General features: G+C 37.9%; 1 protein-coding gene across 2 annotated transcripts in view; it reads left to right on the top strand.

Annotated features, from left to right (window-relative positions):
- The first annotated feature begins 10 nt into the window (after positions 1-10).
- The window catches only part of NCAPG (non-SMC condensin I complex subunit G), a 48,918-nt gene continuing 32,354 nt past the window's right edge, over positions 11-16,574 (top strand). The window contains exons 1-9 of one of the 2 annotated variants that reach the window (XM_003985501.6): positions 11-272; positions 1,460-1,663; positions 2,140-2,368; positions 4,997-5,142; positions 5,391-5,475; positions 6,500-6,692; positions 7,381-7,530; positions 14,050-14,190; positions 15,426-15,549. In XM_003985501.6, the coding sequence (XP_003985550.2) occupies positions 162-272; positions 1,460-1,663; positions 2,140-2,368; positions 4,997-5,142; positions 5,391-5,475; positions 6,500-6,692; positions 7,381-7,530; positions 14,050-14,190; positions 15,426-15,549 (1,383 nt within the window). In that variant the 5' untranslated portion in view covers positions 11-161. The remainder of the gene's footprint in view (positions 273-1,459; positions 1,664-2,139; positions 2,369-4,996; positions 5,143-5,390; positions 5,476-6,499; positions 6,693-7,380; positions 7,531-14,049; positions 14,191-15,425; positions 15,550-16,574) is intronic. The other variant, XM_019829714.3, reaches the window with a different exon arrangement.

The following is a 16,574-nucleotide window of genomic DNA, read 5'->3' as shown; positions in this document are numbered from 1 at the left end:
TCCCGCGGGAGTTTTTTGAACGCTCTGGCGGTAACCCCACCCTGGGTGCTTAGCTGCCGGCTGACCGGAGCCTGAGGCGACCTTGGAGTTTTGTCCTGCGGTCGGTGGGGCCCGCTGTACCCCAGCGCGGACGAGGCTCGTCCCAGCCAAGTCACGGCGCCATGGGGGCGGAGAAGAAGCTGCTGTCGGTTAAGGAGGCCTTTCAGTTGGCGCAGCAGCCCCACCAGAACCAGGCGAAGCTCGTGGTGGCGCTGAGCCGCACCTACTGCACGGTAAGCGCGGCCCCAGCCTCGGCCGCCGTCCCCCTGCGCTCCCGGGACCAGCCTCCCAAAGGGGTCTCCTGTGGGTGGCCCCCCGGATTCCAATCTTCTTAACCTTCCGCACCCAGTTCGGAAAGGTCTGGAGACCTCCCCGAGGTCGTTCGCGCAGCCCCTCTTCCCTGCGGCCTCCGGCGCGGACCGCTAATTCTTTGTGTATTTGGAGAGCAACGTTTACGATCACCGAAGCGGCCCGGCGCCAAGCGCTCGGCCACTTAGTAGATCCTGAACGTGGTTCGTGGGTGGTTGTCCCTCAGGTCACCGCCCACCTCGGGAAGGCCGACCGTCGGTCAAATTAATCACAGTTAAATTGAGTTGAATCACCAAATAGCAAATTAACCCTTAGTACCTGGCTCTTCCTATTTATGTAAATACTGTTGTAGGTGGTACCCTGAGAATAGGACACTGAATTTTGGGAAAAGAAATTATCTTGAGGTCCAAGAAAAATTGTCAGTATAATCGGGCTTAAGGATATGAGTGAGATAGAATGTGAAAGTTATATTAAAAGGAAATTGCCGTGGAAAAGGAAGGCTAACTGTGGTAAAATAAGAAAGCCACTGTTGATTTTGGGTTGTTTCAGGAAGGTCTTTTTTTTTTTTTTTTAAACTAAACTGGCACCAAGGCATATTGAGGATTCAAGGGTATTTTTTTTTAAATTAATTAAAAAAATTTTTTTAAGTTTATTTCTGAGACAGAGAGAGACAGAGCATGAGCGGGTGAGGGGCAGAGAGAGAGGGAGACATAGAATCAGAAGCAGGCTCCAGGCTCTGAGCTGTCAGCACAGAGCCCGATGCGGGGCTCGAACTCACAGACCGCGAGATCGTGACCTGAGTTGAAGTCGGTCACTCAACCGACTGAGCCACCCAGGCGCCCCCAAGGGTATTTAAAAAAAAAAAAAATGAAAGGGATCCTTTCACTGTCAAAATTCATGTTTGTTTTCTTCCTTGGAGAAGTAAATTGCTCTGGAGAGAAATTTGTGCAAATATTTTTCCTTCAACAGTTTGGAAACTCACCTGAGAGTTTACTAAATAATGATTTTAGTGTGAGTAATTATGAGTAGTGCTTTCATCAGTCTTAGGGTACTCTTGGGAAAAAGGGATTATATCAATGCAGTTTGTGAAGGGTTTCTTTTTGTCTTTCAGATGGATGATAAGACCATTTTTCATGAGGAGTTTGTTCATTACCTTAAGTATGCTATGGTGGTCTATAAACGTGAGCCAGCTGTGGAGAGAGTAATAGAATTTGCAGCAAAGTTTGTTACTTCATTTCACCAATCAGATACGGAAGATGATGAGGAAGAGGAAGATTGTGGCATTTTAAATTATTTGTTTACCTTTCTTTTAAAGGTATGAAAACTAGAACTTCGGGGAAGCATTGTAGAAAATTTTGCAATATTAAAAGGGCCATCCATGGACGTTTGTATGTTTTAGAGAATGAAGTATTTCATAACTGAGAAAATGTCTGAATGAGTCTGCCTTTTGTAGGAAATATTAGAACTGTCATTAGGATTAAAAAGTGGACTTAAAGTAATTCCAGCATTAAATTTTTAATGACCTCTGTGAGCCAGTTCTCACGTCATTTGTTTTAAATGAGCTATTTTAGAAGAATTCCTACAACAGAAGTATGCTCTTGTAGTTGAGCTTATACTTACTTTGAGCTGTGTATATTGTGGGACTTGATGTAATGTATGTTTAGTATACATAAGGATCAAGGTAATCTTGTTTCCCCGCAGGTAATGGATTTGGTAACTTTTTGTATTCTAAACCTATAGAATTCAAATGGTATGTGATTGTAAATAAATTTTGATTTGTTTCCATTTCAGTCTCATGAAGCAAACAGCAATGCAGTTAGATTTAGAGCATGCCAGCTCATAAACAAGCTCTTGGGAAGTATGCCAGAAAATGCCCAGATTGATGATGATTTGTTTGATAAAATTAATGAAGCCATGCTTATTAGATTGAAAGATAAAATTCCAAATGTGAGGATACAGGCAGTTCTGGCGCTTTCACGACTTCAGGATCCCAAAGATGATGAGTGTCCAGTGGTTAAAGGTATGTGTAGCCTCCTAAATTCCTTTTCAGTTTCCTTGACTTTGTTAAATTCTCATTAGAGACGGTTTTTTGTTTTTTGTTTTATTTTTGAATATATTCTCTCTCTGGCTCTCTCTTTCTCTCTATGGAAAAGTATAGGTTTTATATGTATATGTATAAATATATGACTTTTAAAAATACCCAAGTAGCTACCACCCAGCTTAAAAAAATAGAGCCTCAAGGCACCTGGGTGGCTCAGTCGGTTAAGTGTCTGACTTTGGCTCAGGTCACGATGTCATGGTTCATGAGTTGGAACCCCGTGTTGGGCTCTGTACTGACAGCTCAGAGCCTGGAGCCTATTTTTGGATTCTGTGTCTCTCTGCCCCTCCCCTGGCCGCATTCTCTCTCTCTCTCTCAAAAATAAATAAACATTAAAATAAAATAGAATCATCAGTACCTTTGAAGCCTGTTTTACATCCCACCCCAATTACATCACTTGCCCTCACAGTTCATGATTACCCTGAATTTTGTGTTAATTATTCTTTTGCCTTTGTGTTTAAACAGCCATTTGTGTGTATCTCTAAAAAGTTTTGCCTATCATTTTGTATGCTATGTGAATCATATTTTTCTGCTTTCAACAATTATAATTGTAACATTCATCCATGTTGATAATATTTATTTACTGTTTTGTTTTTTTAAATTGTTTTAAATGTTTATTTTTGAGAGAGAGATAGCGGAAACGGGGAAGGAGCAGAGAGTGAGAGAGAGACAGAAGATCCCAAGTGAGCTTTGTGCTGACAACAGAAATCCTGATGTGGGGTTCGAACTAACAAACTGAACCATGAGATCATGACCCAAAGTCAGATGCTTAACTGAATGAGCCACCCAGGTGCCCCTTATTTACTGTTTTATAGCATTGTGTTGCATAAATGTAACACGGTTTATTATTTCTAATATTGGTAGACCTTCTAGTAATGTTGTTGCTATGAACTTCCTTATACCTGGCTTCTGGTACACAGGTTAAAGAGTTTCTGGGGGGGGGGCGCCTGGGTGGCTCAGTCGGTTAAGTGGCCGACTTCGGCTCAGGTCATGATCTCGCGGTCCGTGAATTCGAGCCCTGCGTCGGGCTCTGTGCTGATGGCTCAGAGCCTGGAGCCTGTTTCAGATTCTGTGTCTCCCTCTATCTGACCCTCCCCCGTTTATGCTCTGTCTCTCTCTGTCTCAAAATAAATAAACGTTAAAAAAAATTTTTTTTAAAGAGTTTCTAAGGTATATACCTAGTGTGGACTTGTTGGGATATGTGTGCATTCAACTTTATCAGATAAGGTACAGTTCTACAAAATAGTTTACCAATTAATATTCCCAGTAACAGTGAATAAAAGCATTCGTTGATCCATATTCTCTCCAGTGTTTGATATTGTCAGATTTAATAATTTTTTTTAATCCAGTTGTGTGTATGATATATATCCTTTTTATGCATCTTTTCATTTATTTAACAGTTACGTTTCTTCTATATAATGTCAATGTGGTCTCATTTTTTCTGTTGGTTTGTCTTATTGATTTACTGGAATTCTTTATATATTTTGGAAAGAAATGTTTGGCTTATATGAATTGTTGATCTCTTTCAACTTTAGATGGCTCTTTGTTTCACTCTCTTTGGGACGTCTCATTGGACAGAAATTCCTAATGTCAAAATTACTCGGTCTCTGCCTTTATTATGATTTGCACTTTTTTTTCTTTTGATTTGCATTTTCTTTCATTTAAGAAATTATTCCCTACTTCTGGGCTCATAAAGATAGTCATATTCCACTTTTCTATATAGGTCTGGCTACATTATGGGACCTTTTTCACTTTTGTCTTTGTCCCTCTTACTAGCTTTATAATCAATTTTGATAACTAATGATAGTTAATATTTTTGGTGTTAAATGGTACACATAGTATTGTATAAAATATATGTTTAGTAGCCAACATGTACTTAATAATAAAGATGGGGAAAATTTGAGAAGTAGAGGTGAATAAATACTTAAATACAGGAAATGGATTTGTTTCAGTGAGCAAAATCAGAAGTAACTTCTTTAGGACTCATTAAAAATCAAAATAATTAGCCCTTTAAAAAGCATTATTAGTTTAAAATAATCTGCCTGCAATACTAGACTTCTAAATCTTGAAGAGTGGCGAAGACATAATCTTAATGATAAATTTTTCCATGATCTTTAGGGCTCTTTGTTTTCAGTTTTAGCCTATGTGCTTAGTCCTTTGACAAATTTCTTATTCTATTCTTTTTAAAAGTTTATTTGGAGAGAGAGGGAGGGTCAGAGAAATAGGAGAGAGAATCCCAAGCAGGCTCTGCCCTGCCAGTGCAGTGTGCGGCTCCAACTAACCAGCTGTGAGATCGTGACCTGAGCCAAAATCAAGAGTCAGATGCTCAATTGACTGAACCACCTAGGTGCTTCTCTTATTCTGTTTTTTTTTTTTTTTTTTTTCTTTAGGGAAGTTGGCAGAAAAAAATCTTCAGGTAAAATTAAATGTGTGAGACTAAAAAAAAAATGAGTATCATTTTAAGGATATTGTTAAATATCAAAATGTGGGCTATCTTATGACTTGTTAAATATTTCTTTAATGTACTAAAATGTATTGCTCTTTTTTTAGCATATGCTACTTTGATTGAAAATGATTCAAATCCAGAAGTTAGGCGGGCAGTGTTATCATGTATTGCACCATCAGCAAAAACTTTACCAAAAATTGTAGGGCGCACCAAAGATGTGAAGGAGGCTGTGAGAAAGCTGGCTTATCAAGTAAGTCAGTCTAATAACTTGCATTCTTAAAATGCTTTTGAAGAATATTTGGCATATAATGATTTCTTCAGTGAGATATTTATGGATGGAGAGTATAGGTAATTTAGGTAAAATCTTATTGCATTAAATGTGTTCCAGATATTAATTTGTTTTAGAAATTATGGGTTATTTTCTTAGACGAAGGAGATATTACTGGTTACGAAATATATAGACTATGTTGAGTTTAATGACCACCTTATCTTTTTAAGGTTTTAGCTGAAAAGGTTCATATGAGAGCTATGTCCATTGCTCAGAGAGTCATGCTTCTTCAACAAGGTCTTAATGACAGATCAGGTAAGATCGACTTCTTTAAATACATAACTTGAGAAGATTTTGGTTTAGTAGACTTACAAGGTTTAGAAAACATGTTTCCTTAATTATGTGAAGTAAGCCTACCATTGCCTCAGTCTGTCACAATTTAGCTTGGTATCATTTCATAAGGTTAAAGATCGTGGTAATTAAAGGAGCAGAATTTGTTTTAATTTTCCTGTGTTGTAAAACACATCTGTAAAGATGAAGAAACTATATCTTAAGGATGTATAGCTAATTTATATCAGATGTAGTGCAGGATATCTTTTTGAACTCTCTATCTTCTAAAAATGTGCCATCTGTCCCCTTTGTGTATATCTTGATAGGAAGGTGTCCTGTGCTGTAGAAACAGAATTTAGGAATTATCAGATTAGTATAATTTTCCTACCTTTTTAAAATTCTTTTTGTCTTTGTTAAAACTAGAGAATCTGCTTATGGGAATGATGAGGAATGATATATTTTAAATTTCTAGTCCCCATGAGAAGGCTCAGATGGCTTAATTTTGCTGTAGCAAGAAAACTTGAGTTTCAAAACATTGTCAGAAGACTAATGACTAAGAGGATGACTTAAAAACTAAGAATAAATTTTGTTCAGTGATATATGCTTATGTGATTCACTATTGCAAATAGCAAGCGTGTAACAGATGAAGTCAGGCAATGGGTGAAATAATAGCTATCATAATATCAGGACTAACACTTGAAGTCCAGTGAATCCAGGGGAAAAGTAATGCAGATATTTTTATAGGCTGTGATAGTAGTTGGGTATTTGATTTGAACTTTTCCGTTATTACTTGGAAGTGGACAGCATAGTGACATTTGCAATATTATTGTACTTTTATTTTCTTCTCCAGTATTTTTCCTTGTTCTTCCTCTTAGTGTCTATTTTTATTATAAATACTGATTTTATGTCAACACTGATCTGATGATAAAAGGTGATTAATACAGACAAAATATAGGAAATGGAAGCTAGAGGGAGCCTCTGTTCACTTCTATTTCAAATGACTTAACAGATGCTGTAAAACAAGCAATGCAGAAGCATCTTCTCCAAGGCTGGTTACGTTTCACTGAAGGAAATATATTAGAGTTGCTTCATCGGTTAGATGTGGAAAATTCTTCTGAAGTGGCAGTCTCTGTTCTGAATGCCTTATTTTCAGTGACTCCTCTTAATGAGCTGGCAGAAATCTGTAAAAATAACGATGGCAGGTATATACTCATTATTTGAAATGTGATAATGATGAACTTCTGCAATTAAAATTAGTCCCCTTTTCTGATTACTTCAGATTGTATCAGTACTTTTTATCTACCCCACTTGTGTTTTCTTTACTGTGGTAGATGTCTTTTTTATTCTTTTTGTATAAGAACTCACTACTTTATCTGCATAGACAACTTTAGCTGCATTTTTTTTTCTCATTTTGTTACTTTGGTTTTTGCATTAGCTTACCATGGAAAGTCCAACAATATGCATCCCTATTGTATGTTTGATTCTTTTTTTTTTTCTTTTGCTTTGAATGTTTTTATTTGTGTATGTGTGAATAAGTTAATGACTTTGCAATTAAAGGATGCTGGTTATAAATCAAGTCTGCTTTTCCCATTTTTTATACTCAGTTCAAAATTCTTTTTTAAGTTTATTTATTTTGAAAGAGCAAGAGAGAGCATGTATGAATGGGAGATGGGCAGAGAGAAAGGGAGAGAGAATCCAAAGCAGGCTTCTTGCTGTCAGTGCAGAGCCCAATGTGGGGGTTGATCTCATGAACTGTGAGGTCATGACCTGAGCAAAAATCAAGAGATGGACACTTAACTGACTGAGCTACCCGGGTGCCCCTACTCAGTTCAAACTTTTTCCTGGATATTAAGCTTATGTTTTGTCTTATTCTCTCCCTTTTAAATTAAGGAAACTGATTCCATTGGAAACATTAACTCCTGAAAACGCTTTGTATTGGCGTGTCCTTTGTGAATATGTGAAATCGAAAGGAGATGAAGGTGAAGAAGTTTTGGAGCAGATTTTGCCAGAGCCTGTAGTATATGCAGAATATTTACTAAGGTAAAATTCTTTGCTCTTGTTTGTATTGTAGTTTTGGTGCTGTATGTTTCAGTCCTCTGTACCCCTCTGTCAAAGTCAAGCTGGATTGGGAATCAGTTCAAAACCATTTTTTTTTGGATAGGCAAGGATAAATAGGAATGTATATTGAGTCTTTGTGAAGAATACTCTGTACTGGACAGTATACTGAAAGAGCAGAAAGTCAACATGTTTACGGTATTTCCTTAAAGCTGTTAGGGTATGAATATGAACATTTCTACATAAAGGTGATGATGTGTTACTTTTGAAATTGGTTGGCAAACCTTTTCTAAGAGTCAGACAGTAAATATTTAGGTCTGTAGGCCATACTGTGTCATAATGAAAATTATGGTGTGGTGTTAAAAAGCAGCCAAAGAGTATGTGATGAATGATTGTAACTGTTTTCCGACAAAACTTTTTTTTTTTTTTTTTTAATTTTTTTTTTTCAACGTTTATTTATTTTTGGGACAGAGAGAGACAGAGCATGAACGGGGGAGGGGCAGAGAGAGAGGGAGACACAGAATCGGAAACAGGCTCCAGGCTCTGAGCCATCAGCCTAGAGCCCGACGCGGGGCTCGAACTCAGGGACCGCGAGATCGTGACCTGGCTGAAGTCGGACGCTTAACCGACTGCGCCACCCAGGCGCCCCCGACAAAACTTTTATCAACGTTTATAGACACTAAAATTTGAACTTCATACAATTTTCATAGGTATTTTCAGATGTGTGTGTATACATCCATATATAAACAAGCTTTCATTTAAAAATGTAAAACTCTAGGGGCGCCTGGGTGGCGCAGTCGGTTAAGCGTCCGACTTCAGCCAGGTCACGATCTCGCGGTCTGTGAGTTCGAGCCCCGCGTCGGGCTCTGGGCTGATGGCTCAGAGCCTGGAGCCTGTTTCCGATTCTGTGTCTCCCTCTCTCTCTGCCCCTCCCCTGTTCACACTCTGTCTCTCTCTGTCGCAAAAATAAATAAATGTTGAAAAAAAAAATTAAAAAAAAAATGTAAAACTCTTAGCTTGCACACTGTATAAGAATAAGCAGCAGGCTGTATCTGGTGCATGGGCTGTAGTTTTCTGACTGACAGGGTGAACCTTTGAGGCCAGTTTTAGTATTAATTAAGACTGTCACTGTTTGGCTTTTTGTTTTTTAAAAAATTTTTTTCAAAATACACCTTTTTCATTATTTTAATTCTGATTTTTAATTTTATTTTAAAATCATACCATTAAAACATGAATGCAATTCTTGTCAAAATTCAAATATAGAAATATGTAGAAGAAAAATGTGGAAGTTCTTTTCTTTTAAATGTTTATTTCTTTTGAGAGAGCAAGAGCATTTGTGGGATGGACAGAGAGAGGGAGAGAGAGACTCCCAAGCAGGCTCCAGACTCAGTGCATAGCCTGTCATATGGCTCAATCTCACAACCATGAGATCATGACCTGAGCAGAGATCTAAAGAGTCAGTCACTTAACTGCCTGAGCCACCCAGGTACCCCTGGAATTTTTCTATCACCCTCTAATTCCTCAATTCCATTTATCTTAGAGTTAACAATTTGGGGTATATGCATTCAAATCTCTTTCTCTACATTTACATGCACGTATATGAAAATGCATGATTTTTTTTAAGATATCACACTATACATTTTTCCTCAACTACTTATATCTGAGATCATTATACGTTGGTACATATAAATTTATCACACTCTTAACAAGATGCCATTTCATAGTGTGAAGGCAATATTTGATTTACTCCTCTGTTAATGGACATTTAACATGATTTCCAGTTTTCACTGATAAAGTTTTGTTAAATCATACATTGTTATGTATGTTTGGGATTTTGTGGAGTTGATTCCCAGAAGTAAAATTGCTGGACCAAAGGTTATGTATATTTTGGTAGGTTTTGGTGTGTAGAGTTTTTAACTTAACGCTTTTGATGCATTTTTTAATTTTTTTTTTTTTCAACGTTTATTTATTTTTGGGACAGAGAGAGATAGAGCATGATTGGGGGAGGGGCAGAGAGAGAGGGAGACACAGAATCGGAAACAGGCTCCAGGCTCTGAGCCATCAGCCCAGAGCCCGACGCGGGGCTCGATCTCCCAGACCGTGAGATCGTGACCTGGCTGAAGTCGGACGCTTAACCGACTGCGCCACCCAGGCGCCCCTTGATGCATTTTTTAAAAAGCTTCTTCCATAGAATATGAATTACAAGCCTGAATTCTCTTTGTATGGAATATAAATATAGTATTCTGCTTTTGCTTAATGATGATTCAACATAAGTCAGGAGTTGAAACTATAAATGCATTTTAATTTGTGTGCAAAATATTGAATCCAGGGTAAATATCTTAAATGTGAGCCCAATATGGAAACTTATAGCCTCAGTTCATAGTAATATCATAAAAAAATATGTGTGCATCTACTGTTTCAATAGTAGTTGTTTCAGGCTTTAATATTTAATTAGAGTATTCATTATAATGCTGTTTGGGCCATGTTGCAGTGTTTCCAAAATTAAGGAGTTTGATGCAATGCTTAACAATATGACTTGATATAAAAGTAATAGATGCTTATAGAAGATAAAGAATATTAGGAAATAAATACTTTTTTTTATATATATATGAAATTTATTGACAAATTGGTTTCCATACAACACCCAGTGCTCATTCCAAAAGGTGCCCTCCTCAATACCCATCACCCACCCTCTCCTCCCTCCCACCCCCCATCAACCCTCAGTTTGTTCTCAGTTTTTAACAGTCTCTTATGCTTTGGCTCTCTCCCACTCTAACCTCTTTTTTTTTTTTTTTTTTTTTTTTCCTTCCCCTCCCCCATGGGTTCCTGTTAAGTTTCTCAGGATCCACATAAGAGTGAAACCATATGGTATCTGTCTTTCTCTGTATGGCTTATTTCACTTAGCATCACACTCTCCATTTCCATCCACGTTGCTACAAAAGGCCATATTTCATTTTTTCTCATTGCCACGTAATGTTCCATTGTGTATATAAACCACAATTTCTTTATCCATTCATCAGTTGATGGACATTTAGGCTCTTTCCATAATTTGGCTGTTGTTGAGAGTGCTGCTATGAACATTGGGGTACAAGTGGCCCTATGCATCCGTACTCCTGTATCCCTTGGATAAATCCCTAGCAGTGCTATTGCTGGGTCATAGGGTAGGTCTATTTTTAATTTTCTGAGGAACCTCCACACTGCTTTCCAGAGCGGCTGCACCAATTTGCATTCCCACCAACGGTGCAAGAGGGTTCCCGTTTCTCCACATCCTCTCCAGCATCTATAGTCTCCTGATTTTTTCATTTTGGCCACTCTGACTGGCGTGAGGTGATACCTGAGTGTGGTTTTGATTTGTATTTCCCTGATAAGGAGCGGCGCTGAACATCTTTTCATGTGCCTGTTGGCCATCCGGATGTCTTCTTTAGAGAAGTGTCTATTCATGTTTTCTGCCCATTTCTTCACTGGGTTATTTGTTTTTCGGGTATGGAGTTTGGTGAGCTCTTTATAGATTTTGGATACTAGCCCTTTGTCCGATATGTCATTTGTGAATATATTTTCCCATTCCGTTGGTTGCCTTTTAGTTTTGTTGGTTGTTTCCTTTGCTGTGCAGAAGCTTTTTATCTTCATAAGGTCCCAGTAATTCACTTTTGCTTTTAATTCCCTTGCCTTTGGGGATGTGTCGAGTAAGAGATTGCTACGGCTGAGGTCAGAGAGGTCTTTTCCTGCTTTCTCCTCTAAGGTTTTGATGGTTTCCTGTCTCACATTTAGGTCCTTTATCCATTTTGAGTTTATTTTTGTGAATGGTGTGAGAAAGTGGTCTAGTTTCAACCTTTTGCATGTTGCTGTCCAGTTCTCCCAGCACCATTTGCTAAAGAGGCTGTCTTTTTTCCATTGGATGTTCTTTCCTGCTTTGTCAAAGATGAGTTGGCCATACGTTTGTGGGTCTAGTTCTGGGGTTTCTATTCTATTCCATTGGTCTATGTGTCTGTTTTTGTGCCAAGGAAATAAATACTTAAATAACAGGGAGAGCCTCTCCTCAAGGATTGCTTCACAGATTAATTCTTACTGAAATACAGGTAAGGAGCTTGGTTCTTTTGGCTCTAAGAAGTCAGGGATTCTTATATTTCCTTTGTCACTTAATCTGTGGATTTTGAAATAGGTAACTTTAATCAACTTGCGTTTTTTCACTTGTAAAGAAGAAAACTTTAAAAATTGTAGTTTAATTACTATTGAAAGAATAAGAAATAGAATGGTTTTCTTTTTGGAGGAACATCACTGGATAGGATTAGTTTATTCAGGTACAGAAACAAAATTAAATGGAAAATTGCTTCCTGATAATCTCAGGAATATATTTTCAGACATTTTGTAGCAGGAAGAGTTAGTGATTCATAATTCTGATATGAAACAATTTCCTGTTAACTGACGTATTCACATAAAGAAATCAGGGATTTTTTTTTGTTTATTTTTGAGAGAAGAGAGAGAGAGAGAGAGAGCATGAGCAGGGGAGGGGCAGAGAGAAAGGGAGACACAGAATCTGAAGCAGGCTCCTGACTCTGAGCGGTCAGCACAGAGCCTGGTGTGGGGCCTGAACTCGTGAACTGTGAATCATGACCTGAGCTGAAGTTGAACAATTTAACTGACTGAGTCACCCAGGTGCCCCCACAAAAACAAAAAAAAAATTTTTTTTTTTAACTGTGTATTTATTTTTGAGACAGACAACATGAACAGGGGAGGGGCAGAGAGAGAGGGAGACACAGAATCTGAAACAGGCTCCAGGCTCTGAGCTGTCAGCACAGAACCCGACGCCGGGCTCGAACCCGCGAACTGTGAGATCATGACTTGAGCCGAAGTCGGATGCTTAACCGACTGAGCAACAACCCAGGTGCCACAGGTGCCCCAATTTTTAATTTTTTTTAAGTTCATTAATTTATTTTGAAAGAGTACGTGCCTGTGTGCATGTGAGTGGGGGAAGGGCAGAGAGAGAAAATCCCAAGCAGGCTCCACGCTCTACCCAGAGCTCAATGAGGGGCTGGATCTTACAACCGTGAGATCATGATCTGAGCCACAATCAAGAGTTGTATGTTTGGGGCGCCTGGGTGGCTCATTTGGTTAAGGGTCTGACTTAGGCTCAGGTCATGATATCGCGGTTCGTGAGTTCAAGTCCTGCATCAGGCTCTGTGCTAAAAGCTCGGAGCCTGGAGCCTGCTTCGGATTCTGTGTCTCCCTCTCTATCTGCTCCACCTCCTTCCTCTCTCTCTCTCTCTCTCTCTGTCTCTCTCTCTCTCTCTCTCTCTCGACCTGTCTCTCAAAAATAAATAAACATTGAAAAAAAATTAAAAAAAAAAAAGTTGTATGCTTAACCAACTGAGCTACCTAGGTGCCCTGATTTTTGTTGGCATTTTAAAAATGACATTTTTCATCAGGATTGTTTTTCATATTACTTTCCAACCTAAAGGTACCTAATTGTCTAAACTTAAATTCTTAAATCTGTCTTAAAACAATTTTTTTTAATGTTTATTTATTTTTGAGAGAGAGAGAGAGAGAGAGAATATGCAAGCAGGGGAGGGGCAGAGAGAGAGGGAGACAGAATTTAAAGCAGGCTCCAGGCTCTGGGCTGTCAGTACAGAGCCCAACTCGGGGTTTGAACTGATGAACCATGAGATCATGACCTGAGCTGAAGTCAGATGCTCAACCAACTGAGCCACCCAGGTGCCCCTAATTCTGCCATTAAGTAGCTTTTTTTGTTCACACAAGATAGGGAAACCTTCTGGTAGGCTGTTGAATATAATCTAGATGAGGGTAAGCATTAATTTGGGTAGTGATGGTAAGGATAAAAGGGTAGTTGATGGTGCTTATTTAGGAGTATCTACACTAAAATAAGAACAATACAGATGTTAGTAGGGCCCTTAAGCAAGGAAAATACAAATTCATGAAGGTATCTATATTTTTCTGATTTTTTAAAAGGTCATTATATTCATGGATTACTCATGTAATTAGCATTGATTATTACTATTTTTTTAAACAAAAGAATAATGGTCATTTAGGGATGATGAGAGAAGACGTGCTCTTTATGAAAAATTGTGTTTTGTTAAAGGGATGCAGAACTTTATAACTGAGAATACTGGTGACTGAAATAATGTTACCAACTTGAGAGACATAAATATTGCTTTTTGAAAATTCCCCGTAAGAAATTTGAATCTTTAATTAATACGTTTTCATATAATACAATATAATATGATATAATATAATATGTATAACATTATTATATATAATATATAACAATATATTTCATGTACTTAAGGAATATATTTTTGATGCAAGCCTATAAGTTTGTGAAAATTTGTAACAACAGCATAGAGTTTACTCTTGAAACCAAATTAGTATAATGTGTTATAAGCATCCATATATATTTGGACTAATGAACTGAAAAAGATTCTTTCTGACTTCATGGGGAGCTGTTTAATGTTTTTTAACAGATTTTACATTTTATTCTACTTGTTTTAGTTATATTCAGAGTATTCCAGTTGTTAAAGATGATAAGAAAAGTGATTTTTCCTATATTGGAAATTTGATGTCAAAAGAGTTTATAGGTCAACAATTGATTCTAATTATCAAGTCTTTGGATACAAGTGAAGAAGGAGGAAGGTATGTCTAAATATTAGCCTTAGTCCTAATTTGCTCTTCTAATATGCTATATTGAAATACGGTCTGTTACAGTGTGATTAAATGTATTTAAACTACCTTTCTTTTTTTTTTTTTTTTTTTTTTTTTTTTTTTTAAATTTTTTTTTCAACGTTTATTTATTTTTGGGACAGAGAGAGACAGAGCATGAACGGGGGAGGGCAGAGAGAGAGGGAGACACAGAATCAGAAACAGGCTCCAGGCTCTGAGCCATCAGCCCAGAGCCCGACACGGGGCTCGAACTCCCGGACCGCGAGATCGTGACCTGGCTGAAGTCGGACGCTTAACCGACTGCGCCACCCAGGCGCCCCTAAACTACCTTTCTAAAGTGCTAATAAAGAGCTTTTTCTTTCCTCTTATACATATAACATATAACAGGAAAATACACCGTTTCTCTTCCTCCCTCTCTGTGTGTATGTGTGAATACACACATGTATGTGTATGTATACATGCATATATCCATACATATATATGCATATATGTATATATGATTAACTCTTGAGTAACAGAGGGAGGGGGTAAGGGCACTGATCCCTCATCCCCCCCATGGAGTTAGAAATCCATGTATAACTTTTGACTCATAAAAAACCTAATTATTAACAGTCTCTTGACTGAAAGCCTTACCAATAAGCATAAACATAAAAATCGACATCAACAGTTGATTAACATGTGTTTTCTATGTTATATACCATATTCTTATAATAAAGGAAGCTAGAGAAAAAAATTAAAATCTTAAGAGAAAATACAGTACTATATTGTATTTATGGAATTGTACTGTACTGTATTTATGGGCAAAAATATGCATATAGGTGGACCTGTACAGCTCGTATCCATTTTGTTCATATATATGGAAAGTACAAGTTCCTCATTCAATTTTTTTCAGAATAAATAAAATTGCAGGTTTTGCTTAAAAATATTTATAACAGGCAGGATTAGTAATATATCTAAAGATTTGATTCACTTCTGATATTTTGTCATTTCATCATGTTGATTTATGAAAGATTGTAGGATCATTTATAAATATTACTTTTTTGCAGGACATGAATTTTTGACCTACAGTCTGTACACATTTTTGTATTTATAGTGATAAAAAAAGAACTGAGACAAATGTAATTAAGTCTGCAGGATAAGTGAAATGTTACAGATAAAATGTGTTTCTAAGGTCATGTTTAAATTAAAATATTTCTTTTTGAATGCAGGAAACGACTACTGGCTATTTTACAGGAGATTCTTACTCTGCCCACAACCCCAATATCCCTACTTTCTTTTCTTGTTGAGAGATTGCTCTGCATTGTTACAGATGATAATAAGAGAACACAAATTGTAAGTAATTATCTTCATTGTTGATAAAGGTTAAGAGGTTTTGGCTAATGATATTTAGGATTGTCTTGTTTTCAGTAGTTTTTGCTTTTTTGTCTTTAATTGCTTTTTGTTTTAGTCTTTTCTGTTAAGTTTTTAAACTTCTTAAAACTGAGTCTTTCTCCCACACACACTTTTTATTTATTTTTAAAGTTTATGTATTTATTTTGAGAAAGAGAACAAGTGGGGCAGGGCAGAGAGAGAGAGGGAGGCAGAGAATCCCAAGCAGGCTCTGCACTGTCAGTGTGGAGCCCAATGTGAGGTTTCTTTTTTTTTTTTTTTTTTTTTTTTAATTTTTTTTTTTTTAACGTTTATTTATTTTTGAGACAGAGAGAGACAGAGCGTGAACAGGGGAGGGGCAGAGAGAGAGGGAGACACAGAATCTGAAACAGGCTCCAGGCTCTGAGCTGTCAGCACAGAGCCCGATGTGGGGCTCGAACTCACAGACCGTGAGATCATGACCTGAGCCGAAGTCGGATGCTTTAACCGACCGAGCCACCCAGGTGCCCCCCAATTCACAACCTATGAGATCATGACCTGAGCTGAAAGAGGCAGACACTTAACCGACTGAATCACACCCAGGCACCCCTACATGTTTTTTAAATTTAGTTTTGAGAGAGAGAGCGTGAGCAGGTGAGAAGTAGAGAGAGGCGGACAGAGCGTCCGAGGCAGGCTCCACACAAATAGCAGTGAGCCTGATGTCGGGGCTCAAACTCACGAACTGTGAGATGATAACCTAAGCCGAAGTTGGATGCCCAGCTGACTGAGCCCCACACGCACATTTTAAAAATTCTCTCCTTTCTTCTGTTAGTCCATCATTCTGTTGAATCAGTTTGAAATAGAGCAGGTTAGGGAAGAGGTGACACATGTACCTTAGTCATAAGGGTTTTGAGAGCTGGCTCAAGTTATTCATACCTACGTTCAAATCCCTTCTGGTACTTTCTGGCTTTGTGACTTTGAGCAAGTTATTGAATTTACTCTTGTACAGA

This window comes from Felis catus, chromosome B1 (assembly GCF_018350175.1).
Source record: "Felis catus isolate Fca126 chromosome B1, F.catus_Fca126_mat1.0, whole genome shotgun sequence".
Lineage (NCBI taxonomy): Eukaryota > Metazoa > Chordata > Mammalia > Carnivora > Felidae > Felis > Felis catus.
This window is presented reverse-complemented; position numbering and strand designations above follow the sequence as displayed.